We start from the raw sequence: 25,605 nt of genomic DNA, 5'->3' as shown, positions 1-25,605 counted from the left end.
GACGTGCAGGAATGTGGGTGGGGTCCGACGGGCCCCCGCAGTGAAAGCCTTCCACTGCTCACTAGCCGAGACCTGCTTCTTGCAGGCCTTTGACTGCCTCCGCTGGCAGCGTGGGTGTGACGCTGGGGGGGGGGGGGGGCAGGCTCGGGTGCTGCCCCCGCGCCGCTCCCAGTGTGGGGGGAGGCAGCCTCCGAGTAGGCGGCTCCAGTCCCAGTAGGCTCCGCTCCGCCCTCCACGTTTTCCCTCCTTCCAGCCGCGCCCCGGACTCCGGCTCCGGGTTTCCCGGCAGCTCCGAGCTCAGCCCAGCTGTTCGCAGCTGTACGGCCGCCGCTGCCCCGTGTCCTGCGCCCGCCCGGCCCCGCCGCTCCTAGCCCAGCCCCGGCCGCTCCTAGCCCGGCCCTTGCGCACCCCCCGGCCGCTCCTAGCCCGGCCCTTGCGCACCCCCCGGCCGCTCCTAGCCCAGCCCCGGCCGCTGCCAGTCCGGACCCCAGCCCCGGCCCGATCCGGTCCAGCCCAGCCCAGCCCGGCCATGTCCGGGGAAGAGGCAGCGGCAGCGGCGCCCCCGGCCCCCGCCGAGCAGGCGCCCCCGGCGGAGCAGCAGCAGGCGGCGGCGGAGGCGGCGCCCCCACCGGAGCCCCAGTACCGGGCCCTGGTGCTCACGGGCTTCGGCGGCTACGAGAAGGTGAAGGTGCAGGTGCGGCGGGGCGAGCCCAGCCCGCGGCCCGGGGAGCTCGCCGTGCGGGTCCGAGCCTGCGGCCTCAACTTCGCCGACCTGCTGGCCCGGCAGGGGCTGTACGATCGGCTGCCGCCGCCGCCCGTCTCGCCAGGCATGGAGTGCGCGGGCACCGTGCAGGCGCTGGGCGAAGGGGTCACCGGCCGCCAGGTGAGACGGGGGAGGCGAGCCGGGGGAGGAGGGGTGGAGATCGGGCGAGCCGAGCCTGGGGCCAGGGGTGTGAGGAGCTGGAGGGCGGGGGCCGCGAGCCTGGGGCCAGGGGTGTGAGGAGCTGGGGGCGGATGCGGCGAGCCTGGGGGTGGGGATCGGGCGAGCCGAGCCTGGGACCAAGGGTGTGAAGAGCTGGGGAAGCGGGCGAGGCGAGCCTGAGGCGTGGGGGAGGCGAGCCTGGGCCAGGGGTGTGAGGAGCTGGCGGAGCGGGCGAGCCTGGGACCAGGAGTATGAGGAGCTGGAGGGCGGGGGCCGCGAGCCTGGGGCCAGGGGTGTGGGGCGCTGCGACCCTGGAGCTGGTGACCGCCGGTCTCAGGGCTCTCCCCTCCTCCGAGGCGGGGGTGGTGGCTGGGCTGGGCCAGGCCCTGGCGGGTCCCCGCCAGGAAAGGGGGGGGGAGCTGTCCCAGACTCCGGTCACCGCCCTGAGGCCGGGAAACAATGGGGGCTGCGGTGCGCATGCGGCCGGGGGGCTCGGGAGCGGTCGCCCCCGGCCCGCCGCTAGGTTCCGCCCGCATCTGCAGCGAGGGGCGGCTGGCGTGGGGCCGGCCGCGGGGGAGGGAGCGGCAGGGGCGGGGCTGAGAGATCTGGGGTAACGTGCTTCTTGCTGTGGGGGGACTCGGTGCACCCCCATTTTGCGGCATGGCAGATCCGTCCACCCCAAGCTGACCTCCCACCCCCGCCCCTCTGCAGACTGCTGGATCAAGGGAGCTTCTGCCTAGGTGGTTCCATCACTCACAAGGGTTACAGTTGGGGTCACTGGCTCTCAGCCCCCCCAACGTACATATTGTTCCCAAACCCCTGGCGGACAATGGAGATGGTGAGAAATCCCCCCTAACCGCCCCAGAGGGGGTACTTGCTAGCCAGGTGCACCAAGAAAATGAAGTCCCTTGGCAGTGAAATGTAACCAAGGTGGAAAGCAAGTACTGGCGGTTCTGTCACTAGGTAGCCTTGCAAATACCTTCCAGGTCTCTGCTCCCCCAGTACAAATGTCCTATGGCCATGAAAGTAACACCCTATAAGCCTTGAACACCATCTGTAGCTTCTCTTCATGCAGGGGGTGGCATTAACTAGCTAGACCTGACTGCCACCGGAGCAATATTCATTCCCTGGATTGAATAAAGAAACCAGATTTTTCATTCAGCACAAGGCTGCAGAACAAGTTTCTGATCTGTGCACCGCATAGTGTGGGAGGAAAATATTGGGAAGGGCAGCAAAAATGATGGTGGGGGCTGGGGAGCTGGGTCTGCTCATCTAGAGATAGTGGGGGGAGGGGGAGGGGGAGGGCAGAGATGAGTGAGGTCTATAAAATCATGAATGGTGGAGAAAGTGAATAGGGAAGTGTTATTAACCTCTTCACATAACACATGAAGCAGAGGGCACCCAATGAAATTAAGAGGTTGTTCAATTTAAAACAAAGTATTTTTTTCACCACAACTCACAACCTGTGGAACTCATTGCCAGGGGATGTCATGGAAAGCCAAAAGTATAACTTGGTTAAAAAATTGAGACGTTTGTGAAGGGCAGATCTATCAGTGGCTGTTAACTGAGAGACATATCCATGGGCCCCTAAGTCTCTGACTGCTAGAATCGGACAATAGAGGATGGATCCCTCCTCAATAAATTGACCTAAGTCTCTGACTAGCAGATGTCAGAAGACAACATGCTGGGCTAGGTGGATCATCAGTCTGACCGGATATGGCTATTCTTCTATATTACAGTCTGTATTGCTGGTTTCACCAGGTGCTAGGCAGACATGATTTTTCCTTACTGTCATTGTTACAAAAATAAAAAAGCCAATGTGACCTGTGCTGGACTGAATGTGAGACTGCTTCTCTACACGTGTAAAGTGTATCCACCCTCTCCTCTTGGTGGGGCAGTTCCCATGAAGCCAGATTTAAATTAAATTGCTTGGAGGTCTCATTTTGTCAAAATCGGTTTAGTGAATGACAATTTAAGTTGCAAAGGATTTCCATCTTATTAGGAGTAGTAAATCCAGCTCTTGGCATATGTGCTGAGAAATCACCCTGCGATAAAATTGTCATAAATACAAGCTGGGGGGGGGGGGGGGGGAGCTTCAATTAAAGGCGTTACTAAATGCAGCATGTGTGCCACAAAGGCAGTTTATGGAGATAATCATATAAACACATCCGTCTCGGGGGCTGGTTTCACTGTGTCATTGTCTTTATGAGCAGACCTCACTGATGAATGTTACTTAAGAGCTCTTCTAGAGTAGAACAAAGATGCTGTTATTAATTAGCTTTCTCTAAATATATGTAATTCTGTTACAGTGGGAGGAGAGTAGGCAACGTTAAGTAACTGGCACGTTGTGGATGAGTCACTAGGGGTGGTTGGCTGTGAGGATGCCATCACCCCGGCCTGCTAGAAGTGACTTGTGCAGGTGTGAAGCTGTCAAATATGGGATGGCAGGATGGTTAATTGCAAAATTGGTTGCTTTTATTTTGACTGGGATGTTTTGTCTCAACACTGGTGCGGCTGGCAGGTGTACTGCTCTGCAATACGGAGGAAGGTATCTTGAATGAATGATGCTTCAGAACCAGATATGCACCCGGGGACAATAAATGTGTCCATTTCTGATCATGATGAGATGCATAATAAATAGCTGCGCAGATGGACCATGGCTGTGTCTAGACTGGCCAGTTTTTCTGGAAAATCAGCCGCTTTTCAGAAAAACTTGCCAGCTGTCTACACTGACCGCTTGAATTTCTGCAAAAGCACTGACTTCCTACTGTAAGAAATCCGTGCTTCTTGCAGAAATACTATTCTGCTCCTGTTCAGGTAAAAGTCCCTTTTGCGCAAAGCTTTTGCGCGAAAGGGCCAGTGTAGACAGCTCAGATTTGTTTTCCGCAAAAAAGCCCCGATCACGAAAATGGCCATCAGGGGTTTTTTGCGGAAAAGCGCGTCTAGATTGGCACGGATGCTTTTCCGCAAAAAGTGCTTTTGCAGAAAAGCATCCGTGCCAATCTAGATGCTCTGTTCCGAAAATGCTTTTAACGGAAAAGTTTTCCGTTAAAAGCATTTCCGGAAAATCATGCCAATCTAGACGCAGCCCATGTGTCTAATATGGCTTAATCCAGGGGGAGGGAGAAGAGCCTTGGCTAAAATGTCTAAGCATCAGAAATGTGGCAGTAATGATTTCCACCATCTTAGCCTGCTTTTAAGCTACCTAAATGAGCCTTTTTTGGGGAAAATGCAGTGCCTCGCAGACCATAGTCGCTGGGCTTGTTCCTCATTTCTGGGTCTTTAAGTTTTAATGCTGCTGACTGCTATTAGTCATCTACTTGTTGTCCAGTTCTCATTTTGAGGAATTAGGCTGCTGGGTCATTTTCCTTTCTCCCAGCCTGCAAGAGTTTACAGTCTGGACTGGGGTGGGCAATAATTTTCACAAATGAATTTTAGTACATGGTTGTAAGCCCTGTCTCCAGAAGGGACGGAAGGGGTGGGGTCTGAGGCAGAAGGGGCGGGGCTGGGGAATAGCCTCCCCCCACAGAGTTATCTGGTGACAGGCTTTGAATTAAGACTGCCGGGGTAGCACCACAAGCCTTTTAAATAGGATCCTGCTGCCTGAGTCACCGCTTAGCAATTTGGTGGCATGGGCAGCAGGATGCAAATAGAAAGTGGCCAGATGCAGCCTGAGGGTCAGATCGAAGTGTTACGTGGGTTGGATCCAGCCCTAATCTGGATTGACAAAGGTTTTACAATGTGTTTGTACAATCCTTAGCATGACGGGACCCTGATTTCTGGAGTCTCCAGGCATTACTGCAATAAAAGCAGCTTCCTGTTCATGTACTAGATCTGCTCTAGAACGACATACAGGCAGTCCCCGACTTACGTGGATCCGACTTATGTCGGATCCGCACTTACGAACAGGGCTTTCTCGCCCCGGAGGTCGAGGTGGCGGATTGCTACCTGCGAGCTCCGGGGCGAGAGAGCCCCGTTTGTAAGCTGCTCCGGTGCCCCTGGTCTGCTGGAGACCGTCTCCAGCAGACCAGGGGCACCAGGCGGGTTTCCGTGCTTCTGAGGCTTTGCCAGCAGACCACAGGCACCGGGACTGAAGCTGCAGCCGCGGCGGGGTCCCGCGCCTCTGAGACTTTGCCAGAGCAAAGCCTCAGAGGCGCGGCACCCCGCTGCCGCTGCGGCTCTGCTCCCCGTGTCCCTGGTCTGCTGGGGGAGGGGGCGCAGCTAGTGTGCCCCCCCCAGCATACCAGGCTTTTGTTTTGGACCCTGGGTCAGAGCAGCTGGGGCGCTGCCGATTGGTCCTGCAGCGCCGCTCTGGGCACTACTGGACCAACCCGGCAGCACCCCAGCTGCTCTGCCCCAGGTCCTGATTCAGCCGCTGCTGGTCAGTTTCAGCAGCGGCTGAATCAGGACGCCTGGGGCAGAGCAGATGGGGTGCTGCTGGGTTGGTCCAGTAGCACCGAGGAGCGGCGCTACTGGAGCAACCCAGCAGAACCCCAGCTGCTCTGCCCCAGGCGTCCCCAAGTCAGCTTCTGCTGAAACTGACCAGCGCTGACTACAGGAAGCCCGAGGCAGAGTTGCTCTGCCCTGGGCTTCCTGGAATCAGCTGCTGATCAGTTTCAGCAGCAGCTGACTTGGGGACGCCTGGGGTTCTTAAGTTGATTCTGTATGTAAGTCAGAACTGGCGGTCAGTTTCAGCAGTGGCTGAATCTGGACACCAGTTCCGACTTACATACAGATTCAACTTAAGAACAAACCTACAGTCCCTATCTTGTACGTAACCCGGGGACTGCCTGTATACGATATAGTTCATCTAAAGATCAATTTGGGTTTCTTTAAAGCACTTCCACCCCTCGCCGGATAATAGCACGTTTATTTAATAATTGAATGTGGTCTCTTCTCAGAGTTTCTCCCAGGGAGTTTGAAGGGATGTTAATCTGCCCGACGGGTAGTCCTGGCTGCGTTATAAAAGTATTAGTCTTAATTCTGGGAGGCTTGTCTCGCTTTGACTAAGTGGCGAACATTTCCAAGATAGGTTTGAAGATCTCCATTGGCTATAAAACCTGCTAAACCCCTAGGGATGTAAAATCCCCGTTAGTTAGTTAACCGGTTAACCTAACATTTAACCAATCGAGGGGTGTGGGTGAGCAGCCTCCAGCCCACCGAGCTCCTGCTTCCAGCCCCACACAGGGGCTGGTTGCTGGTTCTGAGCCTCTGCTAGCTCCCAACCCCCACCAGCGCAGCGCCTGTCTGTGTCAGGCTGGGCTCTTTGCAGACAGAGGCTGCTCCAGATGCCAGCACAGCCCCTGTCCATGGCTGGCCCCCTACGGGCAGCTGCTTCAGCCCCACCGGGTCCTGGTTCACCAGTTTAACCTTTCACATCCCCAATCACCAAGAGTCTGGTGCCTGATCCCTACCCAGAGCTGACTGGTACCCTCCGTGCTTTCTTCCTCGCACGTACCACTGTGCAAGGAGGGTGGGACATGATGCACGTGCCCACTGGCTGCTGAAAAGCAGGATGCACCCATTTGACATCAGCCGTTTGGGGAAGAAGTAAAGTTTTGTTTAAAAAAAAAATCAGATTTGTGACGGTTTGAAGGGGGGGGTCACTTTTGTGGAGAGAGTCAAGCCGTGTGTTCAGGGCCTGCTTTCAACTCGCCCCACCCCCGGTGTGTGGATGATGTATGAGGAAAATGCTTGTGCCGCCTGCTGTAGCAGGGTTCATGTAAAAGGTGAAGGATGTGGAGCATCAATAATACTTTTTTTCCTGACTCGGCTGCCAAATAAATACAGGATTTCCTGCCAGCAAAGGAAGATTGTGTTTGCTTTTCGCCTGAAAGATGCACAGCTCAGGAGCCTCGGAGGGTTCAGAGAGAAGCAATTCCAGTAACCGTTCATTGTACATTAAAATCTGTTCTGGAGACAGAGACACCCCGCAACATGTGGGGGGCGGAAGAAATGTCTAGCCACAGCTTCCTTTAAAAGGAGAATCTTCTGGGGAGCTGGGCCAGTAGGAGATCAGCTGCTGGGGCCCTATGTCTAACGGTAGCAGGGTGTAAAATAACGGGGCACTAGCTGGAGCAATTTTACTACCTGAGCCAGTTTCCAAGATCTGAGAGCTAGAAGAGGGCAGTTTGGCCGGGCAGGCTGTGAGGGATGGGAGATCAGCTGCCGAGCTCTGTTTGACATGAGGCTTCGCATGTGCAAAATGACGAGTTCATTGGAGTTGGAGATAGGGATGGAAGTGACTAGTCCACTATCCGATAAGCAAAACGATGGGATAGTTGAGGGACTAGTCGACTAGTCATCCCCCCCACACTTACTTGCTGCCTCTATCAAATGTATTTAAAAGCCTGGTGCGTGGTAGGAGAGGACCCTGTGCAAGCTGGGAATCAGCTGTCTCAGCTCACGTTGGGTCCCTCCTGCTGCACTTTAGCCTTTTAAATGGATTAATAGCTGACAGGTTCTTAATCCATTTAAAAGGCAGAGCCGCCACAGGGTTAGCTCCCGAGCCAGGAGTTAACCCCGCTGAGCTCCCCTCTTATCAACTAGTCCAGGGCTACTCAACACACGGCCCGTGGCCCGTTTGTTTGCGGCCTGCAGTGCAGTTTGTTTACACGAGGCTCAACAGGCAGCCATGGGTGGGAGCCAAAACAAAAAAGTAGTGAACATAATGGTCTTCTGTTGATAATGCATTTTAGTAGTTACATTTCTGGACTGTCATGGCTCATTAAAAGTGCTGTTATATGGGTGGAAATTGGGTAAATATTGCATTTCGTTAATATCAGCAGAACTGACTTACATGGGGCCTGCGTGCTGGGTAGCCTTGCCTTAATCTTTGTATTCATACCTGTCCGTGTGAAAGAAGCTATTTGCATATATTTGCATGTGGTCTATGCAACCGCACTTAAGTTGTGGCCCTCGGCATGTGCTGTGAGTATCATTGTGGCCCCCGGGGCTTCCAAAATTGAGTAGTCCTGGACTAGGCGATGGAAAATCCATCAACTAGTCGATTTAGTTGATTAAATTTCACTTCCCTAGTTGGAGAGAACCCCTGCGATTTCTCGCCTCCTTGCCCCCAGCCCCCGTAAGGAGCGCCGCTAAAACATGATAGCAGGGTAGCAGGTTTAAAACTAATGGGTAGCAGGTTTAAAACTAATAAAAGAAAGTTCTTCTTCACACAGCGTGTAGTCAACCTGTGGAACTCCTTGCCAGAGGAGGCTGTGAAGGCTAGGACTAGAACAGAGTTTAAAGAGAAGCTAGATAATTTCATGGAGGTTAGGTCCATAAAAGGCTATTAGCCAGGGGATAAAATGGTGTCCTTGGCCTCTGTCTGTCAGAGGCTGGAGAGGGATGGCAGGAGACAAATCGCTTGATCATTGTCTTCGGTCCACCCCCTCTGGGGCACCTGGTGCTGGCCACTGTCAGCAGACAGGATACTGGGCTAGAAGGACCTTTGGTCTGACCCAGTACGGCCGTTCTTATGATTTGGAACCGGTTTCTGTGTGGATGGAGATGGTGCCAAGCATTGCGAAGCTCTGTGCCAGCCCCAGAGCGGACCAGGTCTCCAGGGCATTAGCAGGTCAGCTGAAGTGGTGTCCTGTTGTGGCTAAGGCAGTGTGGCTCTGGCGTTGTTCTAAATCCCGGTTATCTTTGGATGGTTGTAGGATTGAAACCCCCCCCCCTTTTCTGTTTCTCTCATCAAAGCTTCGGTAGGTCCTCAACAGGCTTGCCAAGTTAGTTTCCATTTACCTGTTGTCGTGAGCTCACGGAGCCAGGGCTGCTTCCAGCAAAGCGACTCAAACAACGCTTGGTTATTGCACACGATTCCGTTACCCTCTTCCCCTCCCCCCCGCCAGCAACGTTTCACTTTGCTCAAGTGTAAATGCCAAACCCACACAGCGATGAGCCTTTCCGCTGCCTTGGCTCTGCCTCTCTGCCGTCCAATATGCTGCTCGCTGCTTTTGTGCCCCCCCCCATCTCACCCCCCCCCCCCCCACACACACACACACTAGGAACAGATGCTCCCTGTCGGGCGGGGGATAAGAGCAGCTTTCTGGAAAGGCTTTTGGGTTTCGTGCATCTGGAAGCAAAACGAAACGTGAAAGATGAACAGATTTGCACCCCCGCTGCAACGAGGCGTGTGTCCCGCTTGCAGTTAAACACGGGGGGTTGGTCCGTGTTAGCTGACAGCCAGGGAAGAGGGTCCCAGTCGAAGCCACCGGTGCCTCCATACTGTGATTTCACAGCTCCGCAGATCAGCCCTTGCGAGCACGAGTCAGCTGACACAGGCTAGCCATGGAGGGTTAATTGCAGTGTAGATGCATCTTGTCTTGTGTCTGGTGTGCACAGCCAGTTCTCTGAGCTCTTGACGCAGGGCTGGGGAACCTTTTTTGGGTCGGGGGCTGCTGACCCACAGGAAAATCGGGGGGGGGGGGGGAGCACTCCAGTGAAAAGCAAAAAAAACAAATAAATCACGTCAGCGATGACGTGTCCCCAAGAGAGAACAGTACTCCTCACGTTCCCCTCATGCAGGGGTGTCCAAACTTTTTTCAAAGAGGGCCAGATTTGAAGAAGTGAACATGCGTGAGGGCCGTCCCCGCACTCTCAGCCCCAAGGCGGAGGGCCCGCAGGGTCGGAGGCGGGCGGAGAGCGCAGGGCACGGCGGCCTCACGGCGGCCTGGGGGCAGGGCGAACCCGCAGCCGAGCGGAGGAGCGGGGCTGCGGACGTGCCCTACAGGGCAGGCTCTAGGACCGCGGAGGCCATGGGCGGCGGTGGCGCAGCCGGAAGCGGCGTGTTGGGCGCGCCAGTTCAAAAGAGAGCCGGGGAGCCAGGAGAGGGGGAGGAAGCGGGGGCCGTATTAAATCGGAACACGGGCCGCAATTGGCCCGCGGGCCGGACTTTGGACATGCCTGCCCTAATGCATCGTGACCTAAGGGAGCCCAAGCTAGTAGATTCTGCATGCGCTAGCCCCGTAGTGGGGACGAGGGGGTCCAAAGCTGGAGGGGAGCCTTGAGCCTGGGGGGCCAGATCCAGACAAACCAGGGGCGACATGCAGCCCCTGAGCCTTAGGATCCCCTGCCTTAAAGTTACAAGAGAGATCCAAGGTGGGGGAAGGTCACATCCACTATTGCACCAGCTTCTGTTAGTGAGAGAGACATGCTTCCAAGCCCACACAGAGGTCGGGTCAGGTCTCGCCTCATGCCGAGGCTTGCATTAGCCTGTAGTTGGTGACTAGGATGCTTCCCAAATATACAGCAAAGTGAAATTTTTACGTGTCTCCTTAGGATTCCGGCAGGCCGGCCTTACCCCATGCACTGGGTTTTATGGTGTGGTGTCTGAATGCAAAGGCTGCACGCTCTTCTCTCCATTGAGTTGCCACAGGGAAAGGGTTTTTTCCACATGTGCATACCTGGAAGCCACCTTTGAGAAATGTCCGATTCTTCTATCGCAGGGCTACTCAACACATGGCCCGTTTGTTTGTGGCCCGTGGTGCAATTTGGGTTTACACGGAGCTCAACATGCAGCCCACAGGTGGGAGCCAAAACAAAAAAGGAGTCAGTGTAATGATCTTCTGTTGATACACATTTTAGTAGTTGAATTCCTGAACTGTCATTGCTCAGTAAAAGTGCTGTCATATGGGTGGAAATGGGGTAAATACTGCTTTTTATTAATACCGGCAGAACTGACTTAAATGGGGCCTGCGTGTTGGGTAGTCTTGCCTTAATCTTTGTATTCATGCCCATGAGTGTGAAAGAAGCTATTTGCATATATTTGCATGTATATGCAACCACACTTAAGTTGCGGCCTTCAGCGTGTGCTGTGAGTATCATTGTGGCCTCTGGGGCTTCCAAAGTTGAGTAGCCCTGGTGTAGCCGATCAGGGCCAGCCCAAACCATTCGTGCGCCCCGGGAGTGCGGCGCCGCCCCCGGGAGTGCGACACATGCGTGGCTCCGCCCCCGGGCACGCAGTGCCCCTGGGCTTCCAGCGCATGCGTGGTCCCACCCCTGGGCACCCGGCGCATGCGAGGCGCTGCCCTGGGCGCTCGGAGCATGCGCGGTGCCGCCCCCGGCAGCCCCGCACGGCGCCCCGTACAATGGGGTGCCCCGGGCAGTAGCCTGGTTGGCCCGTACCTTGGGCCAGCTCTGTAGCTGATAGAAGCAGCCATAGTTTGTGGAGGTTTGGTTGGTTCACGCAGTGGTTATTCCACATGTCTTAACTACATGCTGCCCGTTCCACTCCCAATGCCCTCAGAGAGGGGAGCTGATTCTAGGGTTGCCAGATGGTTTCAGACAAAATATCGAAAAAGAAAAAGGACCTTGAGAGTTAAGCAAAAATGAAAAAAAAAAAAAAATACCGTGGCCCCTTTAAAAAACATATGGTGAGGCTTTTTGGCCTTAACAGGCTGCCGGTGGCCACCTGCCATCTTGACTCCCTAAATGGGGCCAGACAGCTCCCCTGCGGAACCTGGTAAGCATTTGAGTTGCCAGGCTGCCTCCGTATTGAGTCGGACAGCCCGGGATTTTCACCTCCTGGCCAGGAAAACATCAGAAAGCACTGGACATTTTAGGTGTCTGGTATTTTCTGATTTTTTTTTTTTTACTGGACAGGAGGCAAAAATACTGAACTGTCTGGTTCAATACTGGACACCTGGCAACCCTAGATGATTTTGTTGAGATGTTTCAGCCTTGATGTAAACTCCATTTGGATGCCAGCTTCACCTGCAGTCCCTGGAGGCTTGTAGGGTCAGACCATTTAACAAACCCTGCTGGAAACTGCTCTTTGTTGAAATGCTTCTTCTGTCTTTCTTTGAGGTTTCTTTTAAGAGCAGAAGCTTAATGGCTTGTACTGTGGAAGGAGAGCTCTTCTAGGCACGCTTCCCTGCAGGCATCCCCTGGCTCAGACGTTTTGCTGCAACTGTTGGTCCCGCTGGCGAAATCGCTTCCAACAGAGGAGAAATATATAGAAATTGCCTTGGTGACTTATCAGCTGACTCGTATAACAAACATCACATGCAGAGTTCATTGGGGCTCAGTTACTTCTCCAAAATCTTTCTTCAGAAAGCATCTGGGGCCTCAAGGATCTAGAACCACTCCCTGCACCTGATGTCAGGCTATAAAGCATGTAGTTACAAAATGCAATGCCTTCCTACTCCCTTCCTCCCTGGACTGACGCTCCTAGAGTTTCCCTTTCACAGCCCCGTTTGGAATTCTGCTAGCAGCCAAAAAGTTTGGGATGTGTTTTGTGATTGGTAACTCCGCATTCCCAGCGTCTGTTAGATTGTTTCACTCGAGCTACTGCTTGAGCAATTCATCTTGGCGCTCTCTGGATCAGTGTTTCTCAACCTTTTTTTTTTTTTTTAAATAAAGTACCCCTTTAAATTAAAAAAAAAAAGTACCCCTACTGCCTACAGTTTTCAGACACACACCATTTTTTTCTATCATCATAACTCATTTGTTTAAACAACTTCATCGTAGCCGGGCGGGCGATGAAATTTTTGGGTGTAGAAAGTACAAAAATAATAAAGCGCTGTAAAACTTAAAACAAAAATTCAGTTTTCTCCAAATTTCAGTTGTGTTGATGTACCCCTCCCCCCCCCGACTTCTCTCGAGTCCCCCTAAGGGTATTCGTACCACTGGTTGTGAAACACTGCTCCAGATAACATCATGAGGCACATCCCAGTCTCGGAGTACCCAGCCTTAATACGACAGCATGCTAGTTTACTGCACCTCATGTAGCCAAAAGTCACCAGGCGTGAATTGTCTGGACCAGCGATGAGCAACCTAGGCTAGTAAGAGGGCCGCATGAGTGGTCCTCTTTCATCTCGGTTGTCCTAACCAAGCCAGGATAGGGTAGTTTTGCTCACTGTACTTGCGTACCCGGAATTTGCCAGGTGTGCCGCCTGAACCTTAGCAGCGCTGTGATTGGACGCAGAAGGAGCGCACGGCTCTCGTGGTCTGTGTTGTGGACAATCAGTGCACCTCTCACATCACTTACCCTGGCTTTACATGCGTGTCACTTTAGTAATACCAGGAGGGGAAAAAACGACTTGGACGGAAACCAGCAGAATGTGGCAGCCCTGCACATGGGCAGCAGTAAATACAATGTCTCACGGGCCACATATAGAACCCTGACGGACCGCATGCTGGCGGCACTCTTAACCTTCCCAGTCACAGAGCGTGAAGCAGATGACGGCTGGACTGAAGAATGCCTTAAAGTTGGGTGTTCTGTATCCAAACCCAGATCGTACTAACCCAGCACAATCCTCTGCCTTAGGAGTCTCTGTTCGTGCACGAACAAATTCTGCCGTGAGCATATGAACAGCGAGACTGGGTCAGACCAGTGGCCCATCTAGCCCAGCATCCTGTCAGGCCAATGTCAGATGCTTCAAGGGAATAGACTAGGACTATTGCTGGTGATCCATCCCCTGTCATCCAGTCCTAGCATCTGACCGTCAAAGGATCAGGGACACCCAGAGCATGGGGTTGAATCCCCGAACATCGTGGCTAATTGCGAAAGCCCTGCACAATTGCAAAATGGGTGGCCATATTAGGGTGTGTCTAGACTACAGAGTTTTGTCGACAAAAGTGGACTTTTGTCGACAAAACTATACCTGCGTCTACACTACTGCTGAGTTCTGTCGACATAATGTCGACAGAACTCAGCAGTTTTGTCGACGCTGGTAAACCTCATTTTACGAGGTATAACGCCTTCTGTCGACCGAGTTTCTGTCGACAGAAGGTGTTATTGCATGTAAACTGTCCTTTGCGTCTACACTACCATATCGACAAAGCAGCTTGCTTTGTCGACAGAACTCAATGTAGTCTAGACGCTCTTTGTTGACAGAAGTTTTGTCGACAGTATCTGTCGACAAAACTTCTGTCGACAGAAGCCTGTAGTCTAGACGTACCCTTAGGGATGTAAACTCCCATTTCATCAGTAAACCAGGATTCAGATGGGGGGGACCACCCCAGGTAAAGGTGATACTTACTAGGGATGTTAAAATCTGTTTATTTTGGTAAATGTGTAACCGTTGCTGTTTTCAGCGGTTACACATTTATGCACTGGGGAGGGGGCTTTTAAGTCTGCTCCCTGCGTGTACCAGCTCCTGTCTGCTTTTCCCGCCCCCCGCACTGCTGCCTCTGTATCAGAGGCAGCAGCGCGGGGGGCAGGCAGTTCTCCGGGAGTGGGTGCTTGCAGGGAGCCTGCTTAAAAGCTAGCAAGAGGCCATGAGGCCGAAGGGGGAATGTGTGTAACTGTGAATATAAACTGATGAGCCCAAGGTCATCAGTTAACTGTTTACACTATCACATCCCTAATATTTACTAGGTAACCAGTTACCCATTCACATCCCTAATCCCTATCCCTTCATGGTCTGCAAATACGGTCTTCAGCTAAGGGTATCCACAGATTTGTAGAGTTCTGCTAATAGCTATTGATGGACCTACCCTCCATAATCTTACCTAATTCTTTTTTGAAACCAGTTATAGTTATGGCCTTCACAACATCCCCTGGCAAGGAGTTCCTCAGGATGACTTAGGCTATGTCTAGACTGCAAAGCTTTTTGAGGATACCGGAGGTATCCTAGAAATGCTATGCCTTGTCCAAGGAATGCGTCCACTTTTTCGGAACAATTTCCGAAAAAGCAGGCGCGTTCTTTCACCATCCCTGTAATCCTCGTTCTACAAGGAAGAAGGGATGTACCAAAAGAGGAGATTTTTCTGAAATTTGGTGCCGTGTAGACAGGCCAAATTTCAGAAAAGCCTCTTTCAAAAGAAAAGTGGAAAACGTCTCTTTTTCCAACTTTTCTTTGCAGTGTAGACCTAGCCTGAGTATTCTGTGAGAAGTACTTTCTTTTGTTTGTTTTAATTGTTGCCTGTTAATTTCTTTGGGTGATCTCAACTTCTTGTGTTATGTGAAAGGGTAAATAACGCTTCCTTGTTCACTTTCCCCAAAATATTCATGGTTTTGTAGACCTCTCGCATACCCCCTTCCAACCCAGTTGTTTCTTTTCCAAGCTGAATGGCTACAGTCTTTTAAATCTCTCCTCATATAGCCACCGTTCCATACCCTTAGACTCATAGACTCATAGATCGGGATATCATACAGGAAGATCTGGATGATCTTGTAAATTGGAGTGATAGCAATAGGATGAAATTTAATAGTGAGACGTGTAAGGTTATGTATTTATGGATTAATAACAAGAATTTTAGTTATAAGCTGGGGACACATCAGTTGGAAGTAACGGAGGAGGAGAAGGACCTTGGAGTCCTGGTTGATGATAGGATGACTATGAGCCGCCATTGTGACATGGCCGTGAAAAAGGCTAATACGGTCTTGGGATGTATTAGGCGAGGTATTTCCAGTAGAGATAAGGAGGTGTTAGTGCCATTATACAAGGCATTGGTGAGACCCCATTTGTGTGCAGTTCTGGTCCCCCATGTTTAAGAAGGATGAATTCAAACTGGAACAGGTACAAAGAAGGGCCACTAGGATGATCCGAGGAATGGAAAACCTGTCTTATGAAAGGAGACTTGAGGAGCTCGGCTTGTTTACCTTAACCAAAAGAAGGCTGAGGGGGGACATGATTGCACTCTTTAAATATATTATCAATGGAGGGATGATAGGAGTTACTTTAGAGAACTTTCTGAGTGTCTGGCTGGTGAGTCTTGCCCACATGCTCAGGGTTTAGCTGATCGCCATATTTGGGGTCGGGAAGGAATTTTCCTCCAGGGTAGATTGGCAGAGGCCCTGGAGGTTTTTAGCCTTCCTCTGTAGCATGGGGTACAGATCACAGCTGGAGGATTCTCTGCATCTTGTGGTCTTCAAAGTATTTGAAGGCTTCAATATCTGAGATATAGGTGAGAGGATTATTCTAGGACGGGTGGGTGAGATTCTGTGGCCTGCAGTGTGCAGGGGGTCAGACTAGATGATCATAATGGTCCCTTCTGACCTTAAAGTCTATGAGTCTATATAGCCACTGTTCCATACCCTTAATAGATGTTGTTGTCCCTCTCTGAACCTTTTCCATTTTTAATAAATTTTTTTGAGACGGGCAACTAGAATGCCATGCAGTATTCATGGTGAGGGTGTATCATGGATCTCTCTACTGGCTATATGATATTAGCATTTCGTTATCTCTAGTAGTTCTCAATATTGTTAGTCTTTTTGCCACTATACCTTGTGCAGGTATTTTCAAAGAACGAAGCACATGAACTCCAAAAGTTTCCTTGAGTGGTAGTGGCTCATTGAAACCCCATCATTTTTGTATGTAGAGTTGGGATTATGTTTCCCAATGTGCATTCATAGATGCTGCATTTATCTTTGCATTTAACGACGCTAAATTTCACTACCATTTTCTTGCCCAGTCATCCAGTTTTGTGAGATTCCATTTATAACTTCCTACCGTCTGCTTTGGGTAAGTTAGTATTGGCTGTAAATTTTGCCACCTCGCTGTTGATCCGTTTCTTCAGTTCATTTATGAATATGTTGACTCACAGATGACACTCAAATGTTGATGGGGGAAGCACAATTTAAAAATTGGGGATCATGTGACCATCCCACATGTTGTCTCTACTTGGGCAGCATGTGAACTGCAGGCTGGGAGATGCTAGCCCCAACCACACCCCTTCTGCTGAGGCCCCTCCCCTTCTGCTGAGGCCCCGCCCCCTCTGCTCCACCACAGCTCCACCTCCACAGGGGACAGTTCCTCAGATACATCACTTAAAAGCAGGTCTGCACAACTCAGAAAGCAGCAAGGGCCATATTACTCCAAAGAAAACAACTGTGGGCCGCAAGTAGGGATGCCCTCCCAAAAAATACCGAACACGCGGGCTAAAAATTTTTGTCGAGCAAAAACAAAATGCCATGCGTGTCTCCACTTGGCCCCTTGGCATTTGTCTCTCCTGCACCCTGCCCCTTGGTGCCTTCCCTTTTCTCCTGACCTGCCCCCCTCCCCTCAGCAAAAGCCCCTTCCTCTCCCCTACCTGGCTTCTGCCTTGCAGGCTGCGGGGCTGCCGGAGCCTTTTTGAATCTGGCGGTCGCCGGCCGTGACGTCATGATGCCACGTCACACCAGCGTCCTGGCGTCTGCCGGCGTCCCGCTCTCTGGCTTGCACCCCGCCTCCTCGCACCGGAGCTGCTTGCAGGCATCCCGGCAGCAAGAATTGTCGCACTTCCCCCTCCCCGGCAGCGCTCCGCTCCTCCGCCCGGCCGGCAGATCGGATGGGGCCGGGCCGCTCATAGTTGGCACGGGCTGCACAGTGAGCCCTTGGGCCATATGTTGTGCAGGCCTGCCTAAAAGGAATGTCTCTTGTGGGAGTCTCCCTCACATCCTCTGCAGTGAAGACCCGGGCAAAGAATTCATTTAGCATCTCCATGTTGGCTTTGTGTTCCTTGAGTGCTCCTTTAGCATCTCAATTGTCCAGGGGCGCCGCTGATGGTTTGCAGACTTCCTGCTTCTGACGTCCTTAAAAAATAACAGGAAAATGTTTACAGAGTCTTTTGCTAATTGCTCTGTAAGTTCTTTTGTGGCTGGCCTAATGGGAAAATGCGGTGTTGCTTTGAACATTGAGGCTGTTGCCTCAGCGCCTGCAGAAGCCAGAACGGTGCAAGGGTCTTGGCAGGAGTTGTAAAACCCGAGTGGAATTTGCAGTTGTCTGTAGAGAAATGCGCAGTATCGCTTGAAACAAAATTGCCGGGCTGTTCCACACCGCATCTGTATCCATTTCAGTGCAGGTCAACTCCTGGATATCCTGTTACTGTCAGGGAGCCGGGAACGTGCCTTACAGAACACGGTCTGGTCCCTGCCCTAAGGCTAGGGGCCAACAGACAATCCATGTGCCAGTCTTCTGAAAGTAGAAAGGACAACTTCTCTCTGTAATCACAACTATCAGAGCGCGCTCACCTTGAGTCTCCATTCATGCTCCCGTCCCTAGATTGCATTTTGCTGCCTTCGACAGGACTAGGGATGTGACTGGTTAACTGGTAAGCATCATCTGGTAAGGGTGAGGCTTACAGGTTACTGTTAAACTGGCGGTCTGGCTGGGCTGGAGCAGCCCTCTGGATGGATGGAGAGCTGCTCCGGTCTGGCTGGGCCCCCTGCCCACGGGAGCCCGTTTAAGCGGTTAACTGGTAAACCCTGAAGAGGACCAGGCGCTTGCTGGAGAGAGAACTCTCAACAGGAAGCAGATGTCGCAGAATGATCGTAGGCTTTGGACTTCTTGCTCCCTGGTTGGGAATCCCACCCGGCCTTGCTTCAGGTTTCAGCCCACGTGTCAGGTTCTAAGTAGGGAGATTAAAAAGCGGTTAATTAGGTAACCGTTAAAAAATCTTAGCGGTTACATGCTGCAGGTTCTGCAATATAAAGCAGGGACAGCAGCCGGCTCCCCGGGAGCCAATGTGTACCAGAAGCCTGCCTTTAAGCCAGCTCCTGGCTCCCACCTGCTCCCTCGCTCCTGGGGAGCCAGCTGCTACCTCTGCTGCCTCTTTTAAGCCCTGCTTCTGGCTCCCGACCCCACTCCCAGAAAGCCGGCTGCTGCCCCACTCTGATACAGAGCCAGCAGAGTGGCATGGCAGCTCCCTGGGAGCTGGCATGTAACCGTTAGAGGAACCGATAAACTCATGCTTCTCCATTAACTGTTTAAACATTCACCCTATTACATCCCTAGTTGTAAGTGAAACTAAATGCCAGAAGTTTGCTGCTCCCTTGTCCCATGGAGTCTGTTGCACAAAGCCCAGCCGGCATGGCGAGTTCGGTTGTGTCCAGAAACGTGGCAAACGCATATTGACTCTGTGGAGGAGGAGGAGAGCCATCGCGTTCCCAGCCAGAGACCAGCGGCAGGCCAGGCACGGCAGACTTGTGCGTTGTCTGAGAAGAAACTGGTGTTGGTGCTGTAGGCTGAGTACCTGCAGAATGGGGTGCAGAAGATGCTGAGTGGTGTTGTACTTAAAATACTGCACAGGATCTTTTCAGGGGGATATGGCAAAACACCACTTTTATTGGTAATACACCTGGCAATCAACACTTATCATATGCATATGATCTATTACACTCTCTCACACACACATAAAAGCACACTCTGTTCTGTTGTTGCTACCAATAGTTGCTCCCCTGAACCGCACTGGCCAGGTGAGTTAGATGGAGGAGGGGCAGAGCTGGGCTTCTACCGATCCGGTTCGGTGCCCCTCCCCCCTTGACAAGAGGAAACCCGGGGTCCTCCTGCAAGATGTCTTAGATTTATAGTAGCTCCCCTCTCATGCAAATCTATCCTCTTATGCATATGCAAAATCTGTGAGCGTCGTCGTATGCAGATGCAGTTAGTCCTCTGTGGCGCCTTCTTCTGGGTGGTGTCTCAACGCTGCCACATTCCCCTTCAAAGAGGGGGCTTCCCAAAGCAGGCCCTTGCTGCTGACTCCCAAGGCATCCATATGTCCAATCGTCTTTCAATGGGCCCACTTCCCAGGTCTCATTGTTCTTGGGTCAAGCTTCCCTCCCCGCTCCAAACTGCCTGGAAGGGCTCGCCTTATCCATTCCCACCTCCTTCACTCCACAAGGACATTCTCTTCGCCTTCCTCCTTTTTAGGGGCTACTCTACCAAGATGTAATACAAAGAAGTGTCTCTGTTCTATAAGAAAAGGTACAAAGTGTCTATGTAAAAGGACTTGATACAAAGTTAAAAACTAGGGATGTAATAGAGTCAGTGAACCGATTAACCGATAAGCAAAAGCTTATAGGTGAATGCTATAGACCACATGCATTTCTTCCCCCCTCACCTCCCACCAGTAATTTTTTAGCAGGCTAGCCAGCAAGCAGGCTCCGTTCCAGCTTGTGGGAGCTCAGACCACCCACCCCAGATGTGCTGCTGCCTCTGTATCAGAAGCAGCAGCGCGGGGTGGCAGGCAGGCAGGTCCACAAGGGAAGGTGGTTTTTAAATTGGCTTTCCTCGCAGACCAGCTCCCACCTGGGATGGCAGGGGGCTCTCTGAGAGTGGGGCTGGAGCACACTGGCTGCCGGCCCCACCCCCCAGGGACTATAGAATTGTCGACTAACCGATAAGAATTCATGAGCTTAATCGACTATTCAATTAACCAATATTTAATATCCCTGTTCAAAACTTCAATGAGGAAATGATGAATGTAGAGATTTGTGATTAATACAGAGATGTAGCTACAATGCGACTTCTCTGCCGACCCACCATCCGCCCTCCTTTCTCCCTCTGGCTTTAGGTTGGTGACAAGGTGATGGTGCTGGCCAGGGCGGGGCTCTGGCAGGAAGTCATCACTGTCCCAGCCAATCAGACTTACCTGATGCCCGACGGAATGAGCTTCGAGGAAGCGGCCGCCTTCCTGGTCAACTACATCACGGCGTACATGATCCTCTTTGACTTCGGGAACCTGAGACCCAACCAGAGCATCCTCGTCCACATGGCTGCCGGTACCGTGCTGCTCACGGGGAGCTGGCTCCGGAACAGCCCGCTTAGCTGGGGGGAGGGAGGTGCGAGATGAGTTAAGCACTTGGACAAGAGGGTGATAAACCTGATACAAAAGCTGAGACCGGTTGCACAGGTGCTGGGTTGGCAAAATAGCCCACTGAGCTCTGTGCAGGTCCTGGCCATGCCTGGGCTGTTGGGTGCTATGCAGTCCAGTTGGATGGATCTGATTTTTTTTAAGCCCCTTCAAGCGCCGTAGTGAGGTGGCGGAGCCCAGGGCCGTATTCATGAGCCCGCGCCCGTCTAGCGCTCCATTGCTTGAGTTTTTCTGTGCCACGGACACACCTTTCGCTCAGAGGTTGAGCCACGGCAGGGGGCCAGGTGTGCGGAGGGGACATCTCACAAGAGGGGACTGATTTGTTTCTGACGCTTTCCTGACTGCTCCTCTGTCGCCTTCTATTTCAGGGGGGGTGGGAACGGCCGCCATCCAGCTCTGCAAGACGGTGGAAAACGTCACCATCTTTGGCACGGCTTCCGCCTCCAAGCATGACGCCCTCAGGGAAAGCGGAGTCACTCACCCCATTGACTACCGGACGATGGATTACGTGGAGGAAGTCCGGAAGATCTCCCCGAAAGGTACCATGAGCGCCTGCGGGTAGGACGAGGTGGCAGGCGACACCCCTACCCTGCCCGTCCCTCCGGAGGCAGGAATAAACGGCCTCTTACTCTCTGCGCAAACTCTCTCTAGGTGTTGATATTGTCTTGGACCCCCTGGGAGGATCGGACACTTCCAAAGCCTTCCACCTCCTGAAGCCGATGGGCAAACTCATAACCTATGGTGAGTCTGAGGGGGGAGGATGCATCTACTGAACCGGCCAGATTGCCTGTAGGGTGCGGTCACACCAAAGGCCAGGGGTTCTCAAACTTTTTGGCTCGTGACCCTCCCTGCTCAATGCACGTTTCTGCAGATCACCAGCCAACCACCCACGATGACAAAATGATGCAGGTGGGGTGCTGGAGTGGGGTGGAGGTGTGGGCTCAGGGAGGGAGGCTACTGGAGTGGGGGGGGTGTAAGGTCTGGGATGAGGGACACTTACCTGGCTCTGTTCCTGCCACTGCTCCCAGGCACCGCCCCCCTCTGCTCCCATTAACCATGATTCCGGGAATCAGGCGAGCGGGTTTCCCATGCTGCCCCTCAGCTGGGTCGGGGAGGCAGCAACACACAGAGCCGCTTCCTTCCCCTGCAAGCCAGATCTGGCCCATGAGGCTCGCCCCCCCCCCCCCCCGCCCGCCCTCCACAGTGGAAAGCGGGCACTTCGAACTCATGGAGAGGGGGTGTGACGGCGCGTTGGGGTCCCCCGTCTCCTGCACCCCGAAATGGCACAAACAGACTGCACCAGCCGGTGGAATAGGGGAAGTTTATTGCCTCTCCAGGATACAGCACAGCACAGATGGAATCTGGTCACAGAGCTGGGCTAGGATGCCTCAGGCCCCCTTGAGATGGGGGAGACTGGGCCCCTAAACTCCAGCCCCTTCCCCTAGGCTCTCCTCCATGCTCTCAGACAGCCAGCAACAAACTCACTAACTTCCAGCCCTGCCCCCCAGCCAGGGCAGCATTCCACCTTCCTTTGTTCCTCTCCATGGGGGGTGTCTGGCCACTGGTTTGCATAGTGACTCATCCTGTTTTGCTGGGTCGTGGTACCCACGGCAGCCAGTGGGGGTTACCCCAGAGCCAGCAGCATAGAAACCAGCCAGGTACCCCCACTACGTCACAGGGGGGCACAGGGATGGAGTATCAGCATAGGCTTCCCGCTGGGTGGGCCTGAGCTCACGGCCCACCTGGAATATGGTCAGGGACCACACTTTGAGAACCACTGCCATAGGGCTTGGAGGGGGGTGGCTTTGCATGGCTTTGCACGGTCTGTTCTCCCCAGCGAGGCCCTGAGGGACAGCAGCCTCCAGTGGCTGGTTGCTCCATTAACTAGAATTCTCACATCTACCCTCTCTGGAGTGTCACATGCTTTAGAAAGCCAGATTTCTGCTGGGGGCAGCGGATCACTCCTGCCTTGCTTGGAGAGCTGCATCCTCTCTTCCTACCCAAGGGACATGGTTCGCTCCGCTCCATACACGACCTTCTGCCTCTCCCCTGCAAAGAGAGCTGCTCCGCAGTGCCAACACACACGTGCAGGCAGTAGTGGGATCTGTGTCCTGAACACAGATCGGTTGCAGTGGGTTGATCGCAGTTCAGGCTGACTTAATGCGTTGCCCTCCTAGACGCTCACTTTTCTTCTGTGGGGTGTGTGGGTTTGCCACGTCAGAATATTTCTTTCTCCCTTTCCCAGCAGTGAAACACTGGCATTCTGTCCCCCCAGACAAAGCCCTCATACAGCCCCGGCGGGACATGCAGGAATCTCACGCTGGCTTGCATTCCATCCCCTGGCATTGGCTCCCGACTCCAGTCTGCAGGGTGTTTTGGCAGAGTTAACCCTTCCTGCGGCCCAGGTTCCAAAATGTTAGCTCAGGGTTCATTTGGCCAACGCCACTGGCTCCTGATGCTAAAATCCAGTAATTTCCCATGCGCTAGACTCCCTGGCTTGGCACCGAAATCTGGCTTTGTTGAGCCGCTGCCTCTCCACAGGTGATAAACTATCAGATGTTGAATCCTTATTGTCATGGGTTGGATCACAAGAGGCCCCCAGGGGGCTGTCCCCCCCCATTGTGCTAATCACGCCTGTCTGTCCTCCGGGGCGCCCCATCACCCTGTCCTGCAGGGCCAGACACTTTGGTCTCTCCCCCAAACAAGGTGCAGAGTTAGGGTAACCGCTCCCCTGCACAGCAACACAGACACTGACCCAGCTCCGCTCTGGGGCGTTCCAGAGGGTGGGTGGGCAGGCTCGGTAGCATGATCAGCACATCGGGGGGCAGCCCCAAGGGGACCTCTGTGATCAGACCCGTCACACTTCCTCTAGCCCATGGTGTCTACCTGCCAAAGCAGGTCTCTGTTCCATCAGCAGAAGCCCGTTTGCCTCGGCCTTTCTTCGGCAGACCCTGGCTTGACCTAACCCCCTCAGCCACCTTCTGTCTCCTTCGGCGCGAGCTTGTGGAGAGGGTGCTCGGTGCCCTGGGTGCTTTTCGCCAGGTGGGAGCCTTGTGTGAGGTTCTGAGCGTGGCCCTGGCCGTGGCTTCCTCCTAGGGGTGGCAAACCTGCTCACCGGGCAGAAGAAGAACCTGATGGCCATGGCGAAGACGTGGTGGAACCAGTTCAGCATCAACGCCCTGCAGCTCCTGCACCTCAACAAGGCCGTGTGCGGCTACCACCTGGGCTACCTGGACGAGGAGCTGGAGCTCGTCGGGGGCGTCGTGGCCAAGTTGCTGAGCCTGTACAGCCAGGGCAAAATCAAGCCCAAAATAGACTCCGTGTGGCCCTTTGAGCAGGTGAGTCCTGGGCCTGGCTGGGTTCTGAGCAGCTCTGGGCTGCGTTTAGTGTTTGCGCTTTGATTTTGCTTTGCAGTCAAGGCCCCCGCCGAGATGGGCTGTGTGCCAGACCCATCCGTGCTGAGACAGTCCCTGAGCCGGGGGCGAGGGGTGGGTGCGGCTTGTAAGCTGAAGAGACAAGCCAGCCAAAGTGTGGGAGAAGGGAAGACTGTGCCTTCCATGTCATAGACGGGGGGATTAAGCGGCTGGCCCAGAGTCCCCTGGGGAGTGTCGGGGCTGGGAAATGCACCCAGATCTCCTGCACCGTGAGGGCCCCCGCCCCTGTGCAGTGCTTTCAGGCATCCATGAGAAGCAGGGTAACGGTGCCCAGTGCCCTTTTCGTTTGGAGCTGCAGGCTCGCTGAGGCAGGCACTGTGTGTGTACAGCGCCTAGCGCAGAGCAGCCCCGATCCCTGAGTGGGCACGATCATAATACACACAATAATTGGCCTCCTCTGGAACACCTGAGTTCAGTCTCTGCCCCAGTAGCTCTGCACAGATGGATGAGTGCAGCCCACTTGCTCCCGAAAAACTCCAGGTAGTTACGGAGCATTGGCCCTTGCTCTCGCAGGGCGTTTTCTAGTGTGTTAACCTCTCTGTGCCTCCTCCCAGTCCCAGCCGGCAGGGACTGAGCCGGGGGGCTGGAACGGTTGGTGTTGTGTGGGTGCAGAGAGCCGGCGAACCAAACTGTAACCCCTGTAGATATTGAAACCCCTTCACGCCAGGGGATGCAGCTTCACCCCAATGTTCCAGGTAAGCTGAGTGTTTGGGCAGCCGCCCAGCTGAGATTCCAATGCCATCCAGCTGATGAACAGAGCTCTCACTGCCGGCAGGATGTTTTGTGGGTGGTGCACATCTGCACGTGCCTTGGTGCACAGAACAAAATGTATTCTGCACATGAATAGAAAAAAAAAGAATTAGAGGGAACATTGCTGCATGCCTAGATTCTGCACTGCAGAATAGGGATATATAACCCCAGTTAAACGGGGGTACAGAGGGTGGAGCCGCTGCAGCCTGGCCGGGCAGGAGTGGCCCTCTCTGCCATGGATGGGGACTGCTTTGGCCAAACTGGGCCCACCACGGACAGGGGCTGCTCCAGCTGGACGTGAGCTCCCCACACCTGTGGCAGGTCCCCCAAGGCTGGAGGACCCCCCCCCCCCACAGAACAGAGGGGACACTGGCTAGATTGTCCCTTTTAGGGAGCTTGTCCGCCGCAGTGTGAACTGAAGCAGGCTATCAAACGGGCGGCTGTTCACAGGATTGATGGAGCTGCAGGATTCCTAGTATCTGTGCTGGGTGTGGCTGCTAGTGACAGTGGAGCCTGAGGACACAAAGCACCGACTGCCAAGTGCTAAGTGGCATCTTGGAGCAGCGATCCCGGGGTAATCTGGAGTGAGATGCAGGCGGCCTCCAACGGCGGCATAATGCGCATAGCGTCTGCCTGACCCATTTGCTGTCGCTCTGTTGCTCAGCTGCTTTTGGGGCTGGCGGTGGGGGGAGGGGACTGACCCATAAGTTGGTTTAACCCCCAAGTGCCCTGTACCATGCTGGGGAGCTACAGAATCCCTGGGGCAGGAACGGGGGAACCCCCCCTGCTGTGAGGGGATGGCGGAGTCCTGGGACAAAGGCCAACGGGCAGACTTCACCCTGTCCTGTTGGCTTCTCTGTACGTCGACCTGGGCTTGGCACAGGCGGCAGCGGCGTCTCCCGGAGGGTGGGGAGAAGGCGGCGTATCCTGCAGGGGGTGCGTGCTGATTGTGGCATGCCGATGCCTCGCGCTGAG

At 53.7% G+C, this 25,605-nt stretch overlaps 1 protein-coding gene across 1 annotated transcript in view; it reads left to right on the top strand.

The window, feature by feature from the left end:
* Positions 1-387: 387 nt before the first annotated feature.
* Positions 388-25,605, top strand: part of VAT1 (vesicle amine transport 1) — a 35,782-nt gene continuing 10,564 nt past the window's right edge. The window contains exons 1-5 of the mRNA XM_075911407.2: positions 388-883; positions 20,147-20,354; positions 20,815-20,985; positions 21,098-21,187; positions 23,543-23,784. Of these exons, the coding sequence (XP_075767522.2) occupies positions 530-883; positions 20,147-20,354; positions 20,815-20,985; positions 21,098-21,187; positions 23,543-23,784 (1,065 nt within the window). The 5' untranslated portion in view covers positions 388-529. The remainder of the gene's footprint in view (positions 884-20,146; positions 20,355-20,814; positions 20,986-21,097; positions 21,188-23,542; positions 23,785-25,605) is intronic.

The sequence above is a fragment of the Pelodiscus sinensis genome, chromosome 29 (assembly GCF_052426305.1).
Source record: "Pelodiscus sinensis isolate ZL-2025 chromosome 29, ASM5242630v1, whole genome shotgun sequence".
In the NCBI taxonomy this organism is placed as follows: Eukaryota; Metazoa; Chordata; order Testudines; family Trionychidae; genus Pelodiscus; species Pelodiscus sinensis.
This window is presented reverse-complemented; position numbering and strand designations above follow the sequence as displayed.